The sequence below is a fragment of the Populus alba genome, chromosome 2 (genome assembly GCF_005239225.2).
Source record: "Populus alba chromosome 2, ASM523922v2, whole genome shotgun sequence".
In the NCBI taxonomy this organism is placed as follows: domain Eukaryota; kingdom Viridiplantae; phylum Streptophyta; class Magnoliopsida; order Malpighiales; family Salicaceae; genus Populus; species Populus alba.
In genome coordinates this window covers 6,814,924-6,831,248 of record NC_133285.1, presented here as the reverse complement: position 1 = coordinate 6,831,248, position 16,325 = coordinate 6,814,924, and the positions used below count along the sequence as shown (strand labels likewise).

The following is a 16,325-nucleotide window of genomic DNA, read 5'->3' as shown; positions in this document are numbered from 1 at the left end:
CATTCGTATTCGTACTTTGCCCACACACCACAGTGACCGGTGTATACCTCCAAATTAGGGGCATGGTCCCCACGCAGGGCCTTCCCACCAAACTGATGTATAACTCGGTTTAGGAGCCGGATCACACGGGTTACTGTATTCATCTGAAAAAAATTTAAAACTATATTTAAAATTTTAATATGATAAGTTAATAAAGAATTTAGCATGTAACCTATACCTGTTAAACCCAAGATATCCCATCTCGAAAACCGCCTTTCCCAAGCAAACGACCTTTCTTTCAGCGTGGACCAGGACTCGTTGGATTCTCCATCCAATTAGGACTTCGAGGCACTGAAGGCAACTCTTGATAAAGAATTAAGGGCAAAATAAATATAAGACTTCTTGTAATAAACTAAAAAAAAAGCCTTTTCATGACAAAGAGAGACTATTTCTGAATTTTAAAAAAAAATCAAGATTATTAATCTAATGCTGTACACTGTTGCGGGACTTGACAGAAGTTCATCTTCAACGGACACACCACAATAATTGTTTTCCCTCCGTGGATTATTAGAGAAAGCAACGGAACTGTTACATGCTAGCCGTTAGAGACCAACTCAGCCCACCACAGAAAGTCTTGGGACCATGGAGCCACCTCGACACATGAGATCACTTTCAAGCCAAATCTCCACGTGGAGATTCGAACCCCGGGCTCCCAGATGGCCGGCCGGAAGTACGAGCCAGGGGCGTTGGATGGTTCACCACATTTTTCCGCACAAAATCCCATGTGTTGGGATTGGTGACATCAAATATCATTACCATGATCAAATTATAAGTGCTTGAAACGTTTCTTGTTCCTCCTCCTGAGGTTGCTTGACGAGAGGGCAATGGTACTGGACAATTTATTGGTACTTGAACAGGCGTCGTTGTTTTCGTAAAAAATTTAAATGTTTTTTATTAAAAATAATTTTATATATATATATATATATTTTAATGTGCTGGAATTAAAAATAATTTAAAAATATATTTTTATATTTTTAAATAAAAAATATTTTAAATTATTATTATATTATAATTCTAAATGCAGATGTGGACTGTCCCTTTGCGCCTGGCAAGCAACAGAATAAAGTAGTCTATTCCATACCGATTCAATCCTGCGTGGACTTTCTACTTTTACCAAGACCTCTGTCGGGTCAATTTTTATTAATGCGCTGCTTTTATTACATTACTTCTCGTTATGGTAACATAATATTCCTGGACACTTTTAAAATTTAAGACAAAAAAAAAAAGTAGGTCACGGTATAATTTAATAAATTTAAAATTATATGGAAACCTTCTGACTCCTGACCTAATATTGAAAAAATAAAAAGAGATTGGGGTGCCTGTAGAGTAATGAAGAGATTTCATGTGTAAGGATAAAATTTACGAATAACATAAAAAAAGAAAAAAAAAAGAATGAACTATAAAAAGAAATTTTGTTTAAAAGTTTATTTTGGAAAACATCATCTACACTAACATGTGCGGTCTTGCCTGAGATTAACTATATTTTTTTAATTTTTGAAAAATATCATCGATACTAATATAACACGCGATATGATAAAATTAATTATGTTTTGAATTTTTGTCGAATCTCTAATTTATCACGTAATAAGACCTATACTAAAAGCCCAATCATTGCATGTTTGTTGGGCATACCCACTCACATACTCAAACTTAAAAGCATGAGGTGTCCTGTATTGATTTAGTGACTTCAATGAACTCAACATCCTCATCTTCCTCAACTCTACAAATATAATAATTATTTTTGTCATCACTTGATTTGAATTATCCATAATAATATAGAGAAGATATCACCCTCAATCGAGCTTTCCTATCTACAATTCCATATTGCTCATAATGATTATCAATATTTTAAAAAGATATGAAAATATTTATTTGTTCTGTTCTATTTTTCTTTCAATAAAAAAAAAATCAAAGTCTTTTTTGTTTATGTTTGGGAAAAACCTGAAAATACACAGAGCAAAAAAAGACGCTGATCCATACCCCCAAACATCAAAATCCACAATCTTGTTCATGGCTAGCGCTACACATCTTCCCTTTAACTCCGTAATGGAGATTTGATGTATTGCTAATATATAGATGAATTCAAGCACCAATATTTAATAAATAATTATGATAGAAATAAAAACAAGGATCTTCGCAATAAAAATAAATATTTTTTTTGTAACAAAAGAGAATGATTTACGAATTGAGGGAAAAAAGTACTTCACTTAATTTCCATAAATATTCCAAACAATATAATTCAATTCAATTATGTGGTCTAGCATTTTATTATAAATAAAAAAATTATAAAAAATTATTAATTTAATTTAAATCATATCTAAAATTGAATTCAAACTGACGCGTGATACAAATAGGCTTTTAGTTCCTTGCTTGCTGGGCTAAGGGGTTAGTATCTGAGGCTTGGTTCATCATTCCCCGCCATATATTCTTCTCATTAACGAGCTAGTTACCCGCTAGTTTGGGCTCACTCCATATCCTCGAGGACACAAAAATTGAAATAGTAACCCATCTCTATCCCCTTCAAAGTTCAAAGTCGAACACTACCGAGTCTATCTCCTCTATCCTCTTCCTCTTCTGTCTGAGAATGCAATCGCCATGTCTTCACCTCTGCAAGGTTTTCTCATCCAAGCCTCACTCAGGGTTCTACTACCACACACTCAAAACCACACAAAACCCCTCCGGTTTTCCCAAACCCAAAAAACTCAACATGATAACACAGTGCCACAACAAACCTCGGCAAGACCAGAGTAAAGCGAGGGTGAAAGCAAGGGGCAGGAAGGAAAATGTATGGAGCATGGACAATGACATGGAAAAAGCCACATCAGATAAGGAAAAGGAGAGAGGGAAACAAAAGAGGAGGAAAGGAAGGAGAGTTGTCAGGGGGGAGAGGAATAAAGCTGGAAGAATTATGGTGTCTGGTACCATGTTAATGGAGGTTGAAACTATTCTTCAAACGCAGGTAGTTATAAAACATTATTGCTTTCTTTTGATTTTGTGTTTTTTGTTATGTGGATCGTTCTTGTAATTGAATTTGGAATGGAAATGCTTGAATTTGGGGATATTTTGTTACGTGGCTTGGATTCTCTTTTCTGCCATTTTAGATTCCCATATAATTAGGCTTCAAAGTTTTAAACTTCGATACTGCTTCTTCTTCATCTTCTTCTTTCACTTTCTCAGTATGTTTTGTGATGATTGCTTTTGTATTTGAATTTGCAATAAGTGGTAAATAGAATTGCTTGAATTTTGGGAATTGTTATCAGTCTTAAAGGATGTTTTCTTTCATTTTAGTTGCACGTAGAATACAGGTTTCAAACTTTGATTGCTAAATTACTTTTTGGTGTTTTGGAGTTTAAAGTGATGAGAAGTCGTGTTTTTTTCCCTTTCAGGAACCTGTGATAAGACCAGTATGGAATACATTTACCAGTAGTCTCAGTGGGATATGGAAGGGGGTGGGGGCTGTATTTTCACCAATTACTGCTGAAATGGAGCCCATTGATGTTGGAAGCAAGAATGAAAACCTATATGATTGCTACACTCTTGCTCGCATTGAAGCAGTGCCGTTTCCATCTGGAGAACAGAGATCTCAAATTCAAAGAAAGATTAATTGGGTGACTTTAAATCCTTATGGTGAAGTGCCACAGTACATAGGGGGCACCAATAGAAGTAAAGATGATCATAAAGAAGGGGATGCATCTTTACCTGCTGAAAAAATGGCTGGCCCTGCTATCAGGAATCATGTTCTGCCTGGTTTTGAATCTTTTAACTTTGAAACTAGTGATTTAATGGATGAAGATGTTATGGGTAATGAACCAGGACTAGTTTTCTTTGAGGTATGATTAACCCCAGCTGCAATTAGTTATTGATATAAAACTGGATGGAAGTTATGTCTGTTCTAGCATGTGATGCACAGGCTACTTTTTTGAGGATTGAAAGCAGTGACACATATTTTTATACTAGGGTTTTTGATGCTGTGGTGCTTTGTTTGCTTTATGTTAACATTCAGTGTACCCGATTAATTGCTGTCACTTTCATCAGAGCTATTAGAGTAGTTGTTTCAAGGAGTCTCATAATTGTAGTTTCAATCAATTGTTTAACTGGAAACTGCTTATATATCTACGTGTGCGTCCGTGCACACATGCATTTGTACATCCATTCCTCTGCATACCTGATCAGTAAGGTCAATGATATAATAGTCTACACGATGAATTTTCAGGACGGATCATATTCCAGGGGACCAGTTGATATTCCAGTTGGTGAAGTTGATGATTCAAACTATTACCTTTCTCCGACTTTTAAATTTGAACAAGTAAGTTTAGCATGCTTTGGTAGTGCCATGGAGCTTTTTAATGATACATGAGCTTTTCGATTTCTTATTTTACAGTGAGAAAAACAGTGCTTCTGTTTGTTGATGTTTTTTTGTGCTTAGTGTTTGGTTAAAGGTTGTCACAAAAGACTTCGTATTGTTCATACCATAGAATTCAACAATGGGGGTTCAGATATACAAATCATGAGAGTTGCTGTTTACGAGGAAGAGTGGGTCAGTCCTGCAAATCTTCATGCAGAAAGGTATTTACAATTCAGTACCATATGGTACTGCGGCTTTGAATGATAAATGTTCATAATTTGTATCCTTTAAGTTTCAAAGGTAATTTTTAAGATATACAGTCCTTGGATGTTGGATCAAGTGGTGAATTAGTGAGGTAATATGGGTCAGTGCAAGTTTTAGTTCAACCTTATCGAGCAGGGTACAAAACCCCCCTCTTTCGTTTTTGTGCATTCATTTGCTCTGTTCTTATGAATAGAGCTACAAGCATGAACAGTTTATATATCTCCTTTTGTGGTGAAACTAATTTTATGCTTTAACTTAAAACAGTGATCTGGAGTTTGATGTGAAGCCATTTTCTCAGCGGAAACGAACCCAGCCATCAGAGCTCACAGGGCCCTGGAAAGTATTTGAGATGAGCGCCACTCCAATATTTGGGGATGATATAGCTATAGAGGAAAGCAATGGTACCCCATATGTCTATCTCTGTACAGAGACCTTGAAAAAGAGAAGCCTGCCCGATAATCCAGTTTACTTTGGAGAGGAAGAGATAATAGACATGCAGGATGTAACTGTCCTTTGGCTGCCTGGAGGGGTAACTGGTTATGTTGATGTCAGCAAAGATGGCATCCTTTGCATTGGAGTTGGGTGGTATTCAGATGAGGGAATCAATCTTGTTATGGAAAGGGATTATGGGTTAAATGGGAAATTAAGGGAGGTCAGGTGGAAATCTGAGGTAAAGCGAAGGTGGCCTGATCCACTCCCTGTATAAATTCTCTCTTGATGACTGGTATGTCAAATATAAAATATCATGTTTGTATCTTTTTTAGATCAATAAGCTCTGGCATACAAGTCCTGATACTCTCGGGAGTCCGAGGGTGTTATATTTTGAGCCAAATACAGTTTGCTTAGGGTTAGAAAACCAGAGATGGGATTGATTGTAAAAGGACAAATCAAGTTCAGTCCAGTCTAAGAGTTTAATGATTTCGAGATTCATGTCATTGAAGCTTGAATGTGCGTTCTTCCAAATCGAGTGGCCTTGGCCTTGCGGAGTTGGTTTTTTTTTTTTGTTTCCACTCCATATTCATTAATCATGAACCGTTTGAACAGAAAAGGAGAAAGAAAGAAAGAGACCTCAGTTGCCCAGTGCACAATGTTTGATTTCATTGGTACTCTTGGTTCAGTGAAATAGACCTCATCTTTCACTGATTTATAAGCACAAAAGTAACAACATGCTATGTTTTTTTTCCCCCTTTTCCACCTCTATTTCCAAAACTTTCAAGGCAATTCTCTCGTCATTAATAGTTAACATAGAAAAACATGGCAGCTAATTTCTCCAATCTGCTATGGAGGAGATGTTGAATAGGGGGGGGTTCACTTGCTATTGAATGGCCAAGTCTTGCATGGGGATTTATGGGAAAGCTTGAAAAGCTGAAGGAGGTCTTGACCATTATAAAAGCTGTTCTACATGACGCTGAGCAAAGTCCAGAGGCAGAAGAATCTGTGAGGCATTGATTGGAAAAGCCTAAAATGCAGCTCAATATGCTGAAGATGTATTAGACGAGTTTGGTTGGAGATTCAAAACAATCTCAAGGGGAAGGTGCGCAACTTCTTTCTCTCCAGCCCTTTCTTATTTCCTCTTAATATGGCTCTAAAAGTTAAAAAAGATCAACAAGTTCTTAGATGAACTTTGAAAGGATGCAACCGAGTTTAGAGTGGTTATAACTGTCGATAAAATTCCCCGGTATAACCCCAGCCTGAAGACAGCCTCCTCCCTTAGAAGCTCAGAGGTAAGGAAATATGACGTCTCCAATATCATTATCTTGCTGACTACCCCTTTAAATCGTCAAGTTCCTTTTGTCGTTCCTATTTCAGGCATGGTGGTTTCAGAAAGAATGTTGGAAACTCTTCGATAAAACATGGGTGGGATAAACAACACATGCAATACTTGAGCACCTTGAAAACGAGTTGAAAAATTTTCTTCTCGTGATGATGTGGGGTGAAACTAATTTCACGCCTTCTTCAATGTTAGCAGTGATCTGGGGTTCAACTAGGGTTTTGATTGAAGCCATTTGCAGTGAAAATGCACCCACCGTCAGAGCTCGCGGGGTCTACGAAGGCGTTTGAGGTAAGTCGTGAGTGCTATCACGATAACGGTCCACAAAGATGGCATCCGTCGCGTAGGAGGATGGTACTAGAGTGAAGGAATCAACCATGTCATGGAAAGAAATTATGGGGTCAATGGAGAAGCTGGCCTTACCCACTCAGCACAATTCTTTTTTTCTTTCTTTTTTGGGTCAAAAATCATGTCCTGGAAGCTTGAACTTCATTCATCCAAATATAATGCTCCTGCATTTCATGCTCTCTATAGCATCAACCTTTCTAACAGCCGCCGATGATCTCTGTTTAGTTTCAGCAGTGCTCTAAATCAGGCATTATAGTCAAAATGTTTCTAACCGTGATCATACCTGGTGACTCCTATTTCCTGGTGGTCAACAAAAGTATTGCTGCAATCTGATGTTTTATTCAAGGGTCCAGCTCATTCCGTCATGGTTCCTTGGAACGAATTAAGCCAAGTCACCAGCTTCATTAAATAGCCAATATTGTACATTTGGAACACAGCTGAAACTTCTTTAGATTAAAATCTTAGTAGTTAACATATCCAAAGATTTCAGACACCGCAGGAGAGGCGTCCAGGACACATTAAGGTTTCATAACACTACCATTCCAGTCCGCGAAATATTCATTAATCCAAGCATTGATAAAACCTTGGACAGCTTCTGATAAAACTAAAAGAAAAAAAAGAAAAGCAAATGACAAACCCTACTGCAAAGTATACAATTCAAACATCCGCAAAAACAGCCCCTTGAAGCATGCAATGAATGGTTGAGACGATGGTTGTTATATGGGCTTGATTTTGAAGTGGAGAGAGATGAGAGAGAAAACAAAGCACTTCAAGTCCTGAAACCACATAAACACAAATAAGTCCCAGAAAAAATTAAAAAAGACTAGCAATGAAACACTAATGCCAATATTAACAAGTACATATAAACATAAAAAGGTGTTTTGAATTTTGAACAAGAGAAGATTGCTTTGCCATTAACATCCTGTAGTGTTCAAACGAACCCTGTCAACCTTCCCCAAAAAATTAGAGAATGTATTTTTTTCTCAAGAAAGGTTTAATGGATAATCATACAAGTCATTCTATACCACAATACCATAAGCACATAAAACCATAACTCCTAAAATACTCAGGTTTTCATTTTTTTTTAACAAAAAAAAGGTTGTTTGAATTCATTATGACACACATTGCTCATGATAAAAATGTATAGTTTTTCTTCAGGGAAGCAATATTACCTACTTTCTCAGTATTGCCCCAAATTATCAACCACATATCAGCATGTTAACAAGGATAACTTGCAATTCAAGAACGAGTGCATTCAAAAGTAGCACAAAATCAGAATTCTTTCAAAGGGAATGCAATGTACAAAGATAGTATTTACGCACAAAAACAAACTCTAACTTCTACATTTAAAGAGATATTCATGTTCATAACCAAGATAATCACCTGGACAAGATAATAAAAGATGCGAAGCCCTTCAGGATCCTGGCTACTGTGAACATCAACAAGTGATCCAATCTTTGATGTAGTAAAAGAAATATGCTCATTCCCCATCACAATCTCCAGCTCCTGTTTCCCAACCCGGTCTGGCTCTGGCCAGTTGTTGTCATCTTCCTTCATAATCTAAAGAAACCAATGATTTCAAATATATGAAAAGGACCAAAAAACAATAAAAGCTACACAGAGCAACTACCAAAATCCAGAATAAAAATGCCCCATTCCCAAACCAAAAAAACGAATCAGAATTCAGAAAGTAATTTTCTAGCTTACATAAAATGAAAGCAAAAAAGAGAATAGATTTTTATCATGACCGAAAGCGTAGCTTATTTAATTACAAATCAAGAAAACCAAACACCCTAAGCTCTATCAGAATTTGCATACAGCTTCGAAACAGCTCCGAAGAATTGAAAACAATTGTTTGGATGACAAATCTACTTAAAAGGGTGTTGCATTTTTACTATAAATTTTACACCATTATAGAACTAATCACATCTTCAACAGCATCCAATTCAATCACGTATAGGTACATAATCTGCATTCGGAAATACAAAAACATCTAACAAACAAATTACAAAAAAAAGGCATGGTTGTTATTTTCATTTAATTAATGAGACCGAAAAAATAAACTAAACCCTAAGCGAAACAAGAGATAGCATCCATATAGAAAAAGCGAGGGAGGAAGACGAGTACTTCGCTATCGGAAATTATGCGGCGGCACTCTTTCAGGACGGCGGGGGTAAGGAAGACTTCTTTGCGAATCATGGTGTCGTTTTTGTAGTTAGAGTTGTTGGCGTATCGGAGCTTGCCATCTGGACGGAACTCGAACTCCAGGAATTCGTGACCGAATTTACCTCTGTGACCTACGTAGTAACGAAGGTAGAACTCTCCGTTATCTCCCTCCTTCGCTGCCATGGCTTTTTTCCTTCTTTTTATCTTCCTCTTTTCTTTCGCTTACATTTATTTGCAAGGAAAAAGGATTAAAAATCGGAACAAAGGGCTGCAGGGTTTTCTCTGCGATGGGTCACGGGAACCGACTCTTAAAGCCCAAAGCTTACTGACTTTAATGGGTTCAGCCCAAGTCTCTTGCTTATTGGGCATGGCATCATCTGGCCTTGATGAGTAAAACTGAAATGTTGGTTGTGTTTTTTCCCCTGGAAGGTTTTTGCTTTTCATTTCATTACAAGGTTTACCTTTTTCTTTTTTTGGATGGTATTTATAGAAAAAATATGTTTTTTTAATACATTAAAGACTTGAGATAAAGGTGCGATAGGCGACAAGTCGGATGGAGTCGATGGAGTGGATTATAATTTTACCTAAGAAAACAGCTGTTGTATTTTAATTTTTGAGCTTTGATGTAGTCCATGTTGGTGCAGAGCATGGTCCAAGGGTAATTTGCTTTGTATTTTTATGTGGGGTCTGTCGCACGCTTCTCACACCTGGTATGCGATTATTCAGTTTGGGATTCGTGAAAAAATAAAAAGCTGCTTAGGTTCTGGATGAATAGGAAAGTAACTTACAGGGGACAGGGTTCTTGCCGTAACATGAACTTTGTAGTGCGATCCCAGGCCCTCCAAGACGAGCTTTGGTGGGGTTGGGTGGACGGGGTCATGATTTAAGCTAAGATTTCCGCCCCTCTCAATTAGGGTTAAGTTGAAGTTGTATAAGAAAATCAATCTATTATTGGCTAATAATATCTTTGGGGCCTTAGTAGTGGCCTCTTAGTAACAGGTTCAATTCCTAAATCGACTGAAATTGAAGTTTACTGACTGACCAAGTTAGCTCTTCAGACTATCAAATTATTAATCCACGCTATGACGGACATTAAGTTCAGTTCCCCTCTCCTCCTAATCCTTAAGAATTAACCACTGAATCTGCGTGTCGAAAACAATGTCGGCATAAAACCGAAACTCCCCATCCTAGCTTTTATCGTTACCGAGCCCAAGAACCATATCTACATTTTTCACGTCATTTACCTCTTTGTTCATTTTAACTTTGGGGACTAGGTTGTCATCGAGCTGTACCCAAATCGCCAAACATCGGCAGCTTCACCTGGCTCATGCCAGTAAGTAGCTACCCCTATATTTAAAGTTAGCTCCATGACGACACGAGGAAGATAGTACCACTCTGCCAGAGATATACAAGGATCCAGTTTCCCTTTTCCTGAGGGAGAAAATCACCTCGGATAGTATTTTCATTTTGAACCTATGTGCAATTTATACCAGAGTTCCCAATCTTGTATACAAGTTCTGCTTCATCCTACAGATTCCCCTCTACTTTAGAATCCCTCCTCCATCCTCATTTCTGACTCGGTTGTTTGGAAATAAAATTGGACAGCGGCCATTTGCATAAACTCCATCCATCCCAATAGTTGAACTAGCCCATATCATGGCCAGAAACATGCTCATTTATTCATGTGCATGAATCCACACTTGAATAAACGCACAATTAACCACAGAACTGAAAACATACAGTAAAGACACGTGGTTTAAAAGAATGGGTCACATGAGGAACAATGTTGAATACTATTACTACTTTGTACAAGCCCAAATGTGTTTAAATAACCGACCTTGAAACAGTGTACAGAAACTTAAAAGGAGGGAAATTAATAACATTGTTCGGCTTCAAATCAGGTTTTAAGTGCATGAGAATAAAGAAGGAAAGGTCTCTTACAGGTAATGGTTGAGTCAATGGACAAGGCACAGAGAACTCATCAATACTTCCACTGGCTCAAGACGAGCAGCAGCCTCCCTTTTGTTCAACAGGCTGTCCTCTGAGCTGCACAGTTGAAGGTTTTGCATTGTTCATGGCTGGTTGGCTCGCCATTCTGGATTGATAGGAAACGTAAAGTATGAGGTGTGTTACACAAAGATGCAAGCAAGTGCACAAATAGGCAAGCAAAGACGAAATTAAGAAATTTACTACATTCTAGAACATCTTCGCACTGATTTCAGATATGACAATTAGCTTAATCCTACTCAAACTGGAGCACCAATGAACAATAGAAGAAACACACCCAGTACAGCAAATATCTATTAACCAGAAAATCTAATTTACTGCTCATTTTTTCTGGTATTTTGGATCAAACTGAATGTATTTAGAGTTCATTTAAATACAATCTTGCATTTAATCTCCATTTAATCACCTAACGAGGGTTTGATTTAAAAAGGTTCACCAAACCAAATCACAGCTCACACTTGCAAATAAGCCATTTACAGACTTGTCCAATAAGCAAGCAAATCTGACCATTGTAATTACTTCAGCTTGTGCAACATTTGCCACCAAAATACTTCTTTAATCTATGAGTTAAATGCAAGAAAAACTAGAGAGGCAAATAAGAACTTCTACGTCTAGACTCGTCTGACATGACTTCTCTTTTTGGAGAGAAGAGGGGTTCAATGTGAACACAAAAAATAACAGATCAGCACCTATCCTTGATTGCAGCAGCCATGGCCATGAAAGCTTGTTCCACATTAGTGGCATCTTTTGCACTAGTTTCCATGAAAGGTATGCCAATCTCATCAGCAAAAGCCTAAAAATGACAAAGAAAATGGAGTTTAGTTCAATAACTAAATTTTGATCAGCACAAATATACACATGTCAATACCCAGCTGATAACAGTTCATTACATGGAGATAAAATAGATCTACCTTTGCTGTCTCGTATGACACTACTTTATTTGCAGTGAGATCAGACTTGTTTCCAACCAGAAGTTTGTTCACATTATCACTAGCATATCGATCAATTTCATTGAGCCACTGCTTGACATTGTTGAAGCTCTCTTGGTCTGTCACGTCATAAACAACCTACAACAGCCACCCATGAAGAGAAATGTTAAAAGGATAAATACTAGGTGAAATCAAAGTACAAAGAATAGATGAGAAAGATCACCCACTATGATACCATGTGCCCCACGGTAGTAGCTGCTGGTAATTGTTCTAAATCTTTCTTGCCCAGCAGTATCCCACTAAATGTCAAACAAAATGCAATCAAACTATTAAATAAGTCGCTGAGAAACTATGACAAGGTCACACCAAGTGCTAAAAAATCAAAAAAGTCCAAGGCTCCATCAGCAACATATATTGTGATAAATAAAGAATATGGCAGTCTTAAAAATGGATGTTCACAAAAACAAAGCACATACAATTTGGAGTTTTATGGTTTTCCCATCTTGCTCCACGGTACGTATTTTCTTGCAAAGGAAGAAGAAATGAAATCAGTGATATGGTACAACTGTCATCACTTTGTCAATGAGAATCATTATGGAGTGCATTGTACTGTTAACTTACAAAGTCGACCCCAATGGTGCTTATATAACTCTCAATATATGAATCATCCTGCATAATAGAAATTATAGATTTCTCAAATGTAAGAGACACAACCACAAAGAACAACTCAACAAAAATCAAGTGCATGTGTCCACAGAGAATAAAACAATGTGTGGGCATATTATTTCCTCCATGGCGGTAACATTTCAATTTCTTATGATCAGTGCGTAAACTTTTTGTCCAATAAAAATCACAGAAATAAGCAATAATAAACCAAATAAACACACAATACAAATATTCACTATGAAAACAGTTTTAGACCTACAGCAAATCTTAGAAGAAGACAGGATTTGCCAACACCAGAATCACCAATGAGAAGGAGCTTGAACAAATAATCACTGCAAAAGAATAGAAGAAAAATTAGAGCTCCATCAAAATGTAGGTTACACAGGTGAAATAGCCCAAGAACCAGGAGCCCCCAACAAGAACCATCACCACTGTTGCTGACGACAATTACAGACTAAGTCAATGAGAAACGTCAAAAATAAATAAATAAAATCAATGTCGTTTCATCCCATCCCATGTTGACATATTAAGATCGAAAAATTCATCTACAACAATCATGCAAAATTCTAAATATATTTATAAGAAGAGCCCTTCCTCCTTTCCAGTCACACAACGTTGGCCACAACTATGCAATCTTGCACGCATCTAAAACATAAACACTACAAAATTTCCAACCTGAATGCTTTCGCGCCTTTCCCTGTAGCCCAAAACCTTCATCATGGCTCAAATTTATGATTGGAAAAACACATGCAAATCAATCAAGCTACACACAATGTATCGAGCCTATATTCAATTATGTCCAATTAATTGATCTTTATCGGGCCGACTAGTTGATCATAACACATAAAATTTCATTAAAATCCATGGATCTACAGCGAGAGCTTGTGATTCTAGGGTTTGGAAACCGAATTTCAGCATCCAATCCAAAAAAATATAATGAAATTAAATAAAAACCCTGAACAGTCCATAATAAAAACCCTAACAAGTGTTTGATGTAATTGATTATTGTTAGAAAAGTAACTTACTACTCTGGATTCATGGTCAGGTCGTGATGTATTGTTTATAGAAGGAAAGGCTTCCAGATTCCGATGATTCCCCGTCGAGGTAATCGCGATTCACAGTTGAGATGTCTCTTGACAGGATTTTTCGTCGGTGACTGTTAGCGCGAGAAAAAAACAATAGGAGAGCGGTAAGGTAGACTTGGAAGGAGGAAGCAAAAACAAATATAAATAGCATTAGACAGAAGGCTTGGATAGGCCTTGAGCTTTAATGTTTTTAAAATTAGTGGGCCAAATATCAAAACTTTATTGGATTTTAAACAAAGCCTCTTAGTGTGTGTGTGTGTGTGTGTGTGTGAGAGTGTGCGTGTGAGACGACGACGACGACCAAGATATATGCGGACCTTTCAGGACTGTATAATCCTTTGGACACAGCCGAACCGCTCCATCTACAGTATCAAGGGAGTGTTTGTTACAATGATTGTTGTTGTTTTTAAAAAAATATTTTTTTTATTTTAAGTTTTATTTAGATATTTTTAAATTATTATAATGTGTTGATATTAAAATTAATCTTTAAAATATATATATATATATATATATATATTAATATTAATATATTTTCAAGTAAAAAACACAATCATTATTATAATATCAAATGCTATCAAAATAAGTCTTTGCGGAATTCAGCAGATATAACCTAAACATGAAGTTACTCATGTCTAGTTGAAAATCTCATGGTGACCAAGGAGAAATAATAATATCTATTAGTTATTTATTGGGTTTATTTTAAAAAATTATTAATAATAAAAGGAGAGAAAATAAAATCAATAACCAACGAGAAATAATAAAAACAAATTCAATTATAATTTATATAAACACCTGGCTTAAAGGTTGATAAATCAATGTTGAAAATGTAATGCTTAATAGAAAAATAATAAATTATAAAGAAAACTATTGTGATTCGAGATGATCATCTTATGGAATTTAATTAATTTATTTGGCAGTGTGGTTGTGATTATTTTTTAAATAATGTTTTATACAAAAATACATGTAAATGATTTTTAAAAAAAAAATTATTTTTAACATTAGTACATCAAAATGATTTAAAAACACTAAAAATATATTAGTTTGAAGTAAATCAAAAATAAAAAAATTAAATTTTTTAAAAAGTATTTTTGAAATACATAAACAAATAGAATCATATAATAAAGTAATACGTTAAATGTCAATTTATTGACATTTCACGTTAATTCCTCAATATTATAATTTATATCTCGTATATATGTCTATTTTTTTTTTAAAGTGGATCCAGAAAATACCTAATAATATATCATTAGCTATTCATAAATACCATAAAATTTGATGATATAATATAGATATCTCTTTTTAAAAAATAATTATTGATGAAAAAGTTATTAATTTGATATTCTTAAAAAAAAATTAATGACTTTGGTTTTATTACATTAAAATCATCTAAAATTACTTTAAAATTAATAATTAATTTTAATGTTTTTAAAACTTAAACGTATTTTCTTGAAACATCTAATCAGTTACTTTAAGAAATTAGCATCACAGGTGCTATTGTTTACCCAGAAATCTCAAAAGAAAAAAATATTGAAATAATTTATCTCAAATATATATATATATATATAAATGATTGCTTCATAATTATTATTTTCTTTACTTTTTATCATGTAATTTCAGCCTCATAATTTGAAAAATAATGCTTAATGTTGTTAATCTAAATTTCCAAAAGTAGTTTTTTTTGTGATGGATTTTTAATTTTTTTTTTTAATTTTATCATTCAACACTAAATTGGTTAGTAATTGAGCTTTATAATTTTTTATTTGTTTTTTATGAGAATATTTTGTTCTCACGATAAAGATCAGAGGTTTTGGCATTTTAACTCTGATCAAATCGGGTTGTTTTTTTGTTTTATTTATAAGAAGTTATCTTAGTCTCATAACTCGGGTTACAAGTCCTTCAATTTTGGATTTGCTTTCTATTGGGTTAATTTGACGGATTAACCTAGTTAATTCATTTGTTTTTTAATTGACTCCCACACAATTTCATTATTTAATATTGTGTTTGATTGAGAATTGGTCCTCATGATTTGTTTTGATTTTTTTTTAATTATGTGATCCTAACCTCATGACCCACATATAAGTTTTTGTCGGGTTAACTCAGATTGGCTTGACTTATTTTTTGTGTATTTTTTTAATTCTAGTTTTTATAGATTTTATCATTTTACATCGAGTTTGGTAAAGATGACAAGAAATTGAGTTTCATGATTTGTTTTTATTTATTCCCAGGTTATCTTGATCTCATGATCAAAGTCGAAGATTTGAAGGATTAACCCGGATTAAATCAAGTTATTTTTTTCTATGAGATTATCTCGGTCTGATAATTCGATTTATGGGTTTGACGGATTGACTTGGGTTGTTTTTCATGTTTTTTTAATTGATTTTTTTAATTCTCATCCTTCGACATTGTCCTTGTTGATGATTTAAATTCATAATTTATTTTCCACGGGGTTATCTTTGTCCTATGACTCGGATCACAAGTTTAATAGGCTAACTCGCGCCATTTTTCCAGATCATTTTTAATTATTTTTTTTTTCAATTTCATCATTAAATGCTGGGCTAATTAAGAATCAGACTTTATAATTTATTTTGTTTTGGAGTGAGGTTATTATAGTCTCGTAACCCAAGTCATAAATTTGACATGTTAACCCAGATTGACTTAAGTCAATCTAATATGTTTTTATTTTAATATTAAAAAATATATCATTT

The 16,325-nt window shown here is 35.2% G+C and overlaps 3 protein-coding genes across 3 annotated transcripts; 1 reads left to right on the top strand and 2 right to left on the bottom strand.

The window, feature by feature from the left end:
- Nucleotides 1-2,483: 2,483 nt before the first annotated feature.
- Nucleotides 2,484-5,583, top strand: LOC118042158 (uncharacterized). Its single transcript, XM_035049753.2, has 5 exons — nucleotides 2,484-2,998; nucleotides 3,426-3,869; nucleotides 4,253-4,345; nucleotides 4,466-4,605; nucleotides 4,913-5,583. Exons 1-5 carry the CDS (start codon nucleotides 2,624-2,626, stop codon nucleotides 5,352-5,354), a joined length of 1,494 nt encoding a protein of 497 aa, XP_034905644.1. The 5' UTR covers nucleotides 2,484-2,623; the 3' UTR covers nucleotides 5,355-5,583.
- Nucleotides 5,584-7,185: 1,602 nt separating this feature from the next.
- LOC118042160 (protein mago nashi homolog) lies at nucleotides 7,186-9,169 on the bottom strand. The gene is made up of 3 exons (XM_035049755.2): nucleotides 8,895-9,169; nucleotides 8,151-8,327; nucleotides 7,186-7,543 (listed from the first exon to the last, which is right to left on the bottom strand). Exons 1-3 carry the CDS (start codon nucleotides 9,114-9,116, stop codon nucleotides 7,484-7,486), a joined length of 459 nt encoding a protein of 152 aa, XP_034905646.1. The 5' UTR covers nucleotides 9,117-9,169; the 3' UTR covers nucleotides 7,186-7,483.
- Nucleotides 9,170-10,688: 1,519 nt separating this feature from the next.
- Nucleotides 10,689-13,751, bottom strand: LOC118042159 (GTP-binding protein YPTM2). The gene is made up of 8 exons (XM_035049754.2): nucleotides 13,561-13,751; nucleotides 12,795-12,867; nucleotides 12,491-12,538; nucleotides 12,346-12,393; nucleotides 12,097-12,168; nucleotides 11,852-12,007; nucleotides 11,630-11,733; nucleotides 10,689-11,028 (listed from the first exon to the last, which is right to left on the bottom strand). The coding sequence occupies exons 1-8, from the start codon at nucleotides 13,572-13,574 to the stop codon at nucleotides 10,932-10,934; spliced, it is 612 nt and encodes a 203-aa protein (XP_034905645.1). The 5' UTR covers nucleotides 13,575-13,751; the 3' UTR covers nucleotides 10,689-10,931.
- Nucleotides 13,752-16,325: the final 2,574 nt, after the last annotated feature.

Bases quoted from the DNA above. Each gene is read 5' to 3' on its own strand.
- LOC118042158 (XM_035049753.2), top strand. From the start codon at position 2,624: ATGCAATCGCCATGTCTTCACCTCTGCAAGGTTTTCTCATCCAAGCCT. The intron at 2,999-3,425 runs GTAGTTATAAAA...TTTCCCTTTCAG, and splicing joins AAACTATTCTTCAAACGCAG to GAACCTGTGATAAGACCAGT. The intron at 3,870-4,252 runs GTATGATTAACC...ATGAATTTTCAG, and splicing joins CAGGACTAGTTTTCTTTGAG to GACGGATCATATTCCAGGGG.
- LOC118042160 (XM_035049755.2), bottom strand. From the start codon at position 9,116: ATGGCAGCGAAGGAGGGAGATAACGGAGAGTTCTACCTTCGTTACTAC. The intron at 8,328-8,894 runs GTACTCGTCTTC...TGGTTTCTTTAG, and splicing joins GCATAATTTCCGATAGCGAA to ATTATGAAGGAAGATGACAA. The intron at 7,544-8,150 runs GTGATTATCTTG...ATGTGGTTTCAG, and splicing joins TCTTTTATTATCTTGTCCAG to GACTTGAAGTGCTTTGTTTT.
- LOC118042159 (XM_035049754.2), bottom strand. The intron at 12,394-12,490 runs GTAAGTTAACAG...TTCCTTTGCAAG, and splicing joins GCACCATTGGGGTCGACTTT to AAAATACGTACCGTGGAGCA. The intron at 11,029-11,629 runs GTGCTGATCTGT...CTATCAATCCAG, and splicing joins GCTGCTGCAATCAAGGATAG to AATGGCGAGCCAACCAGCCA.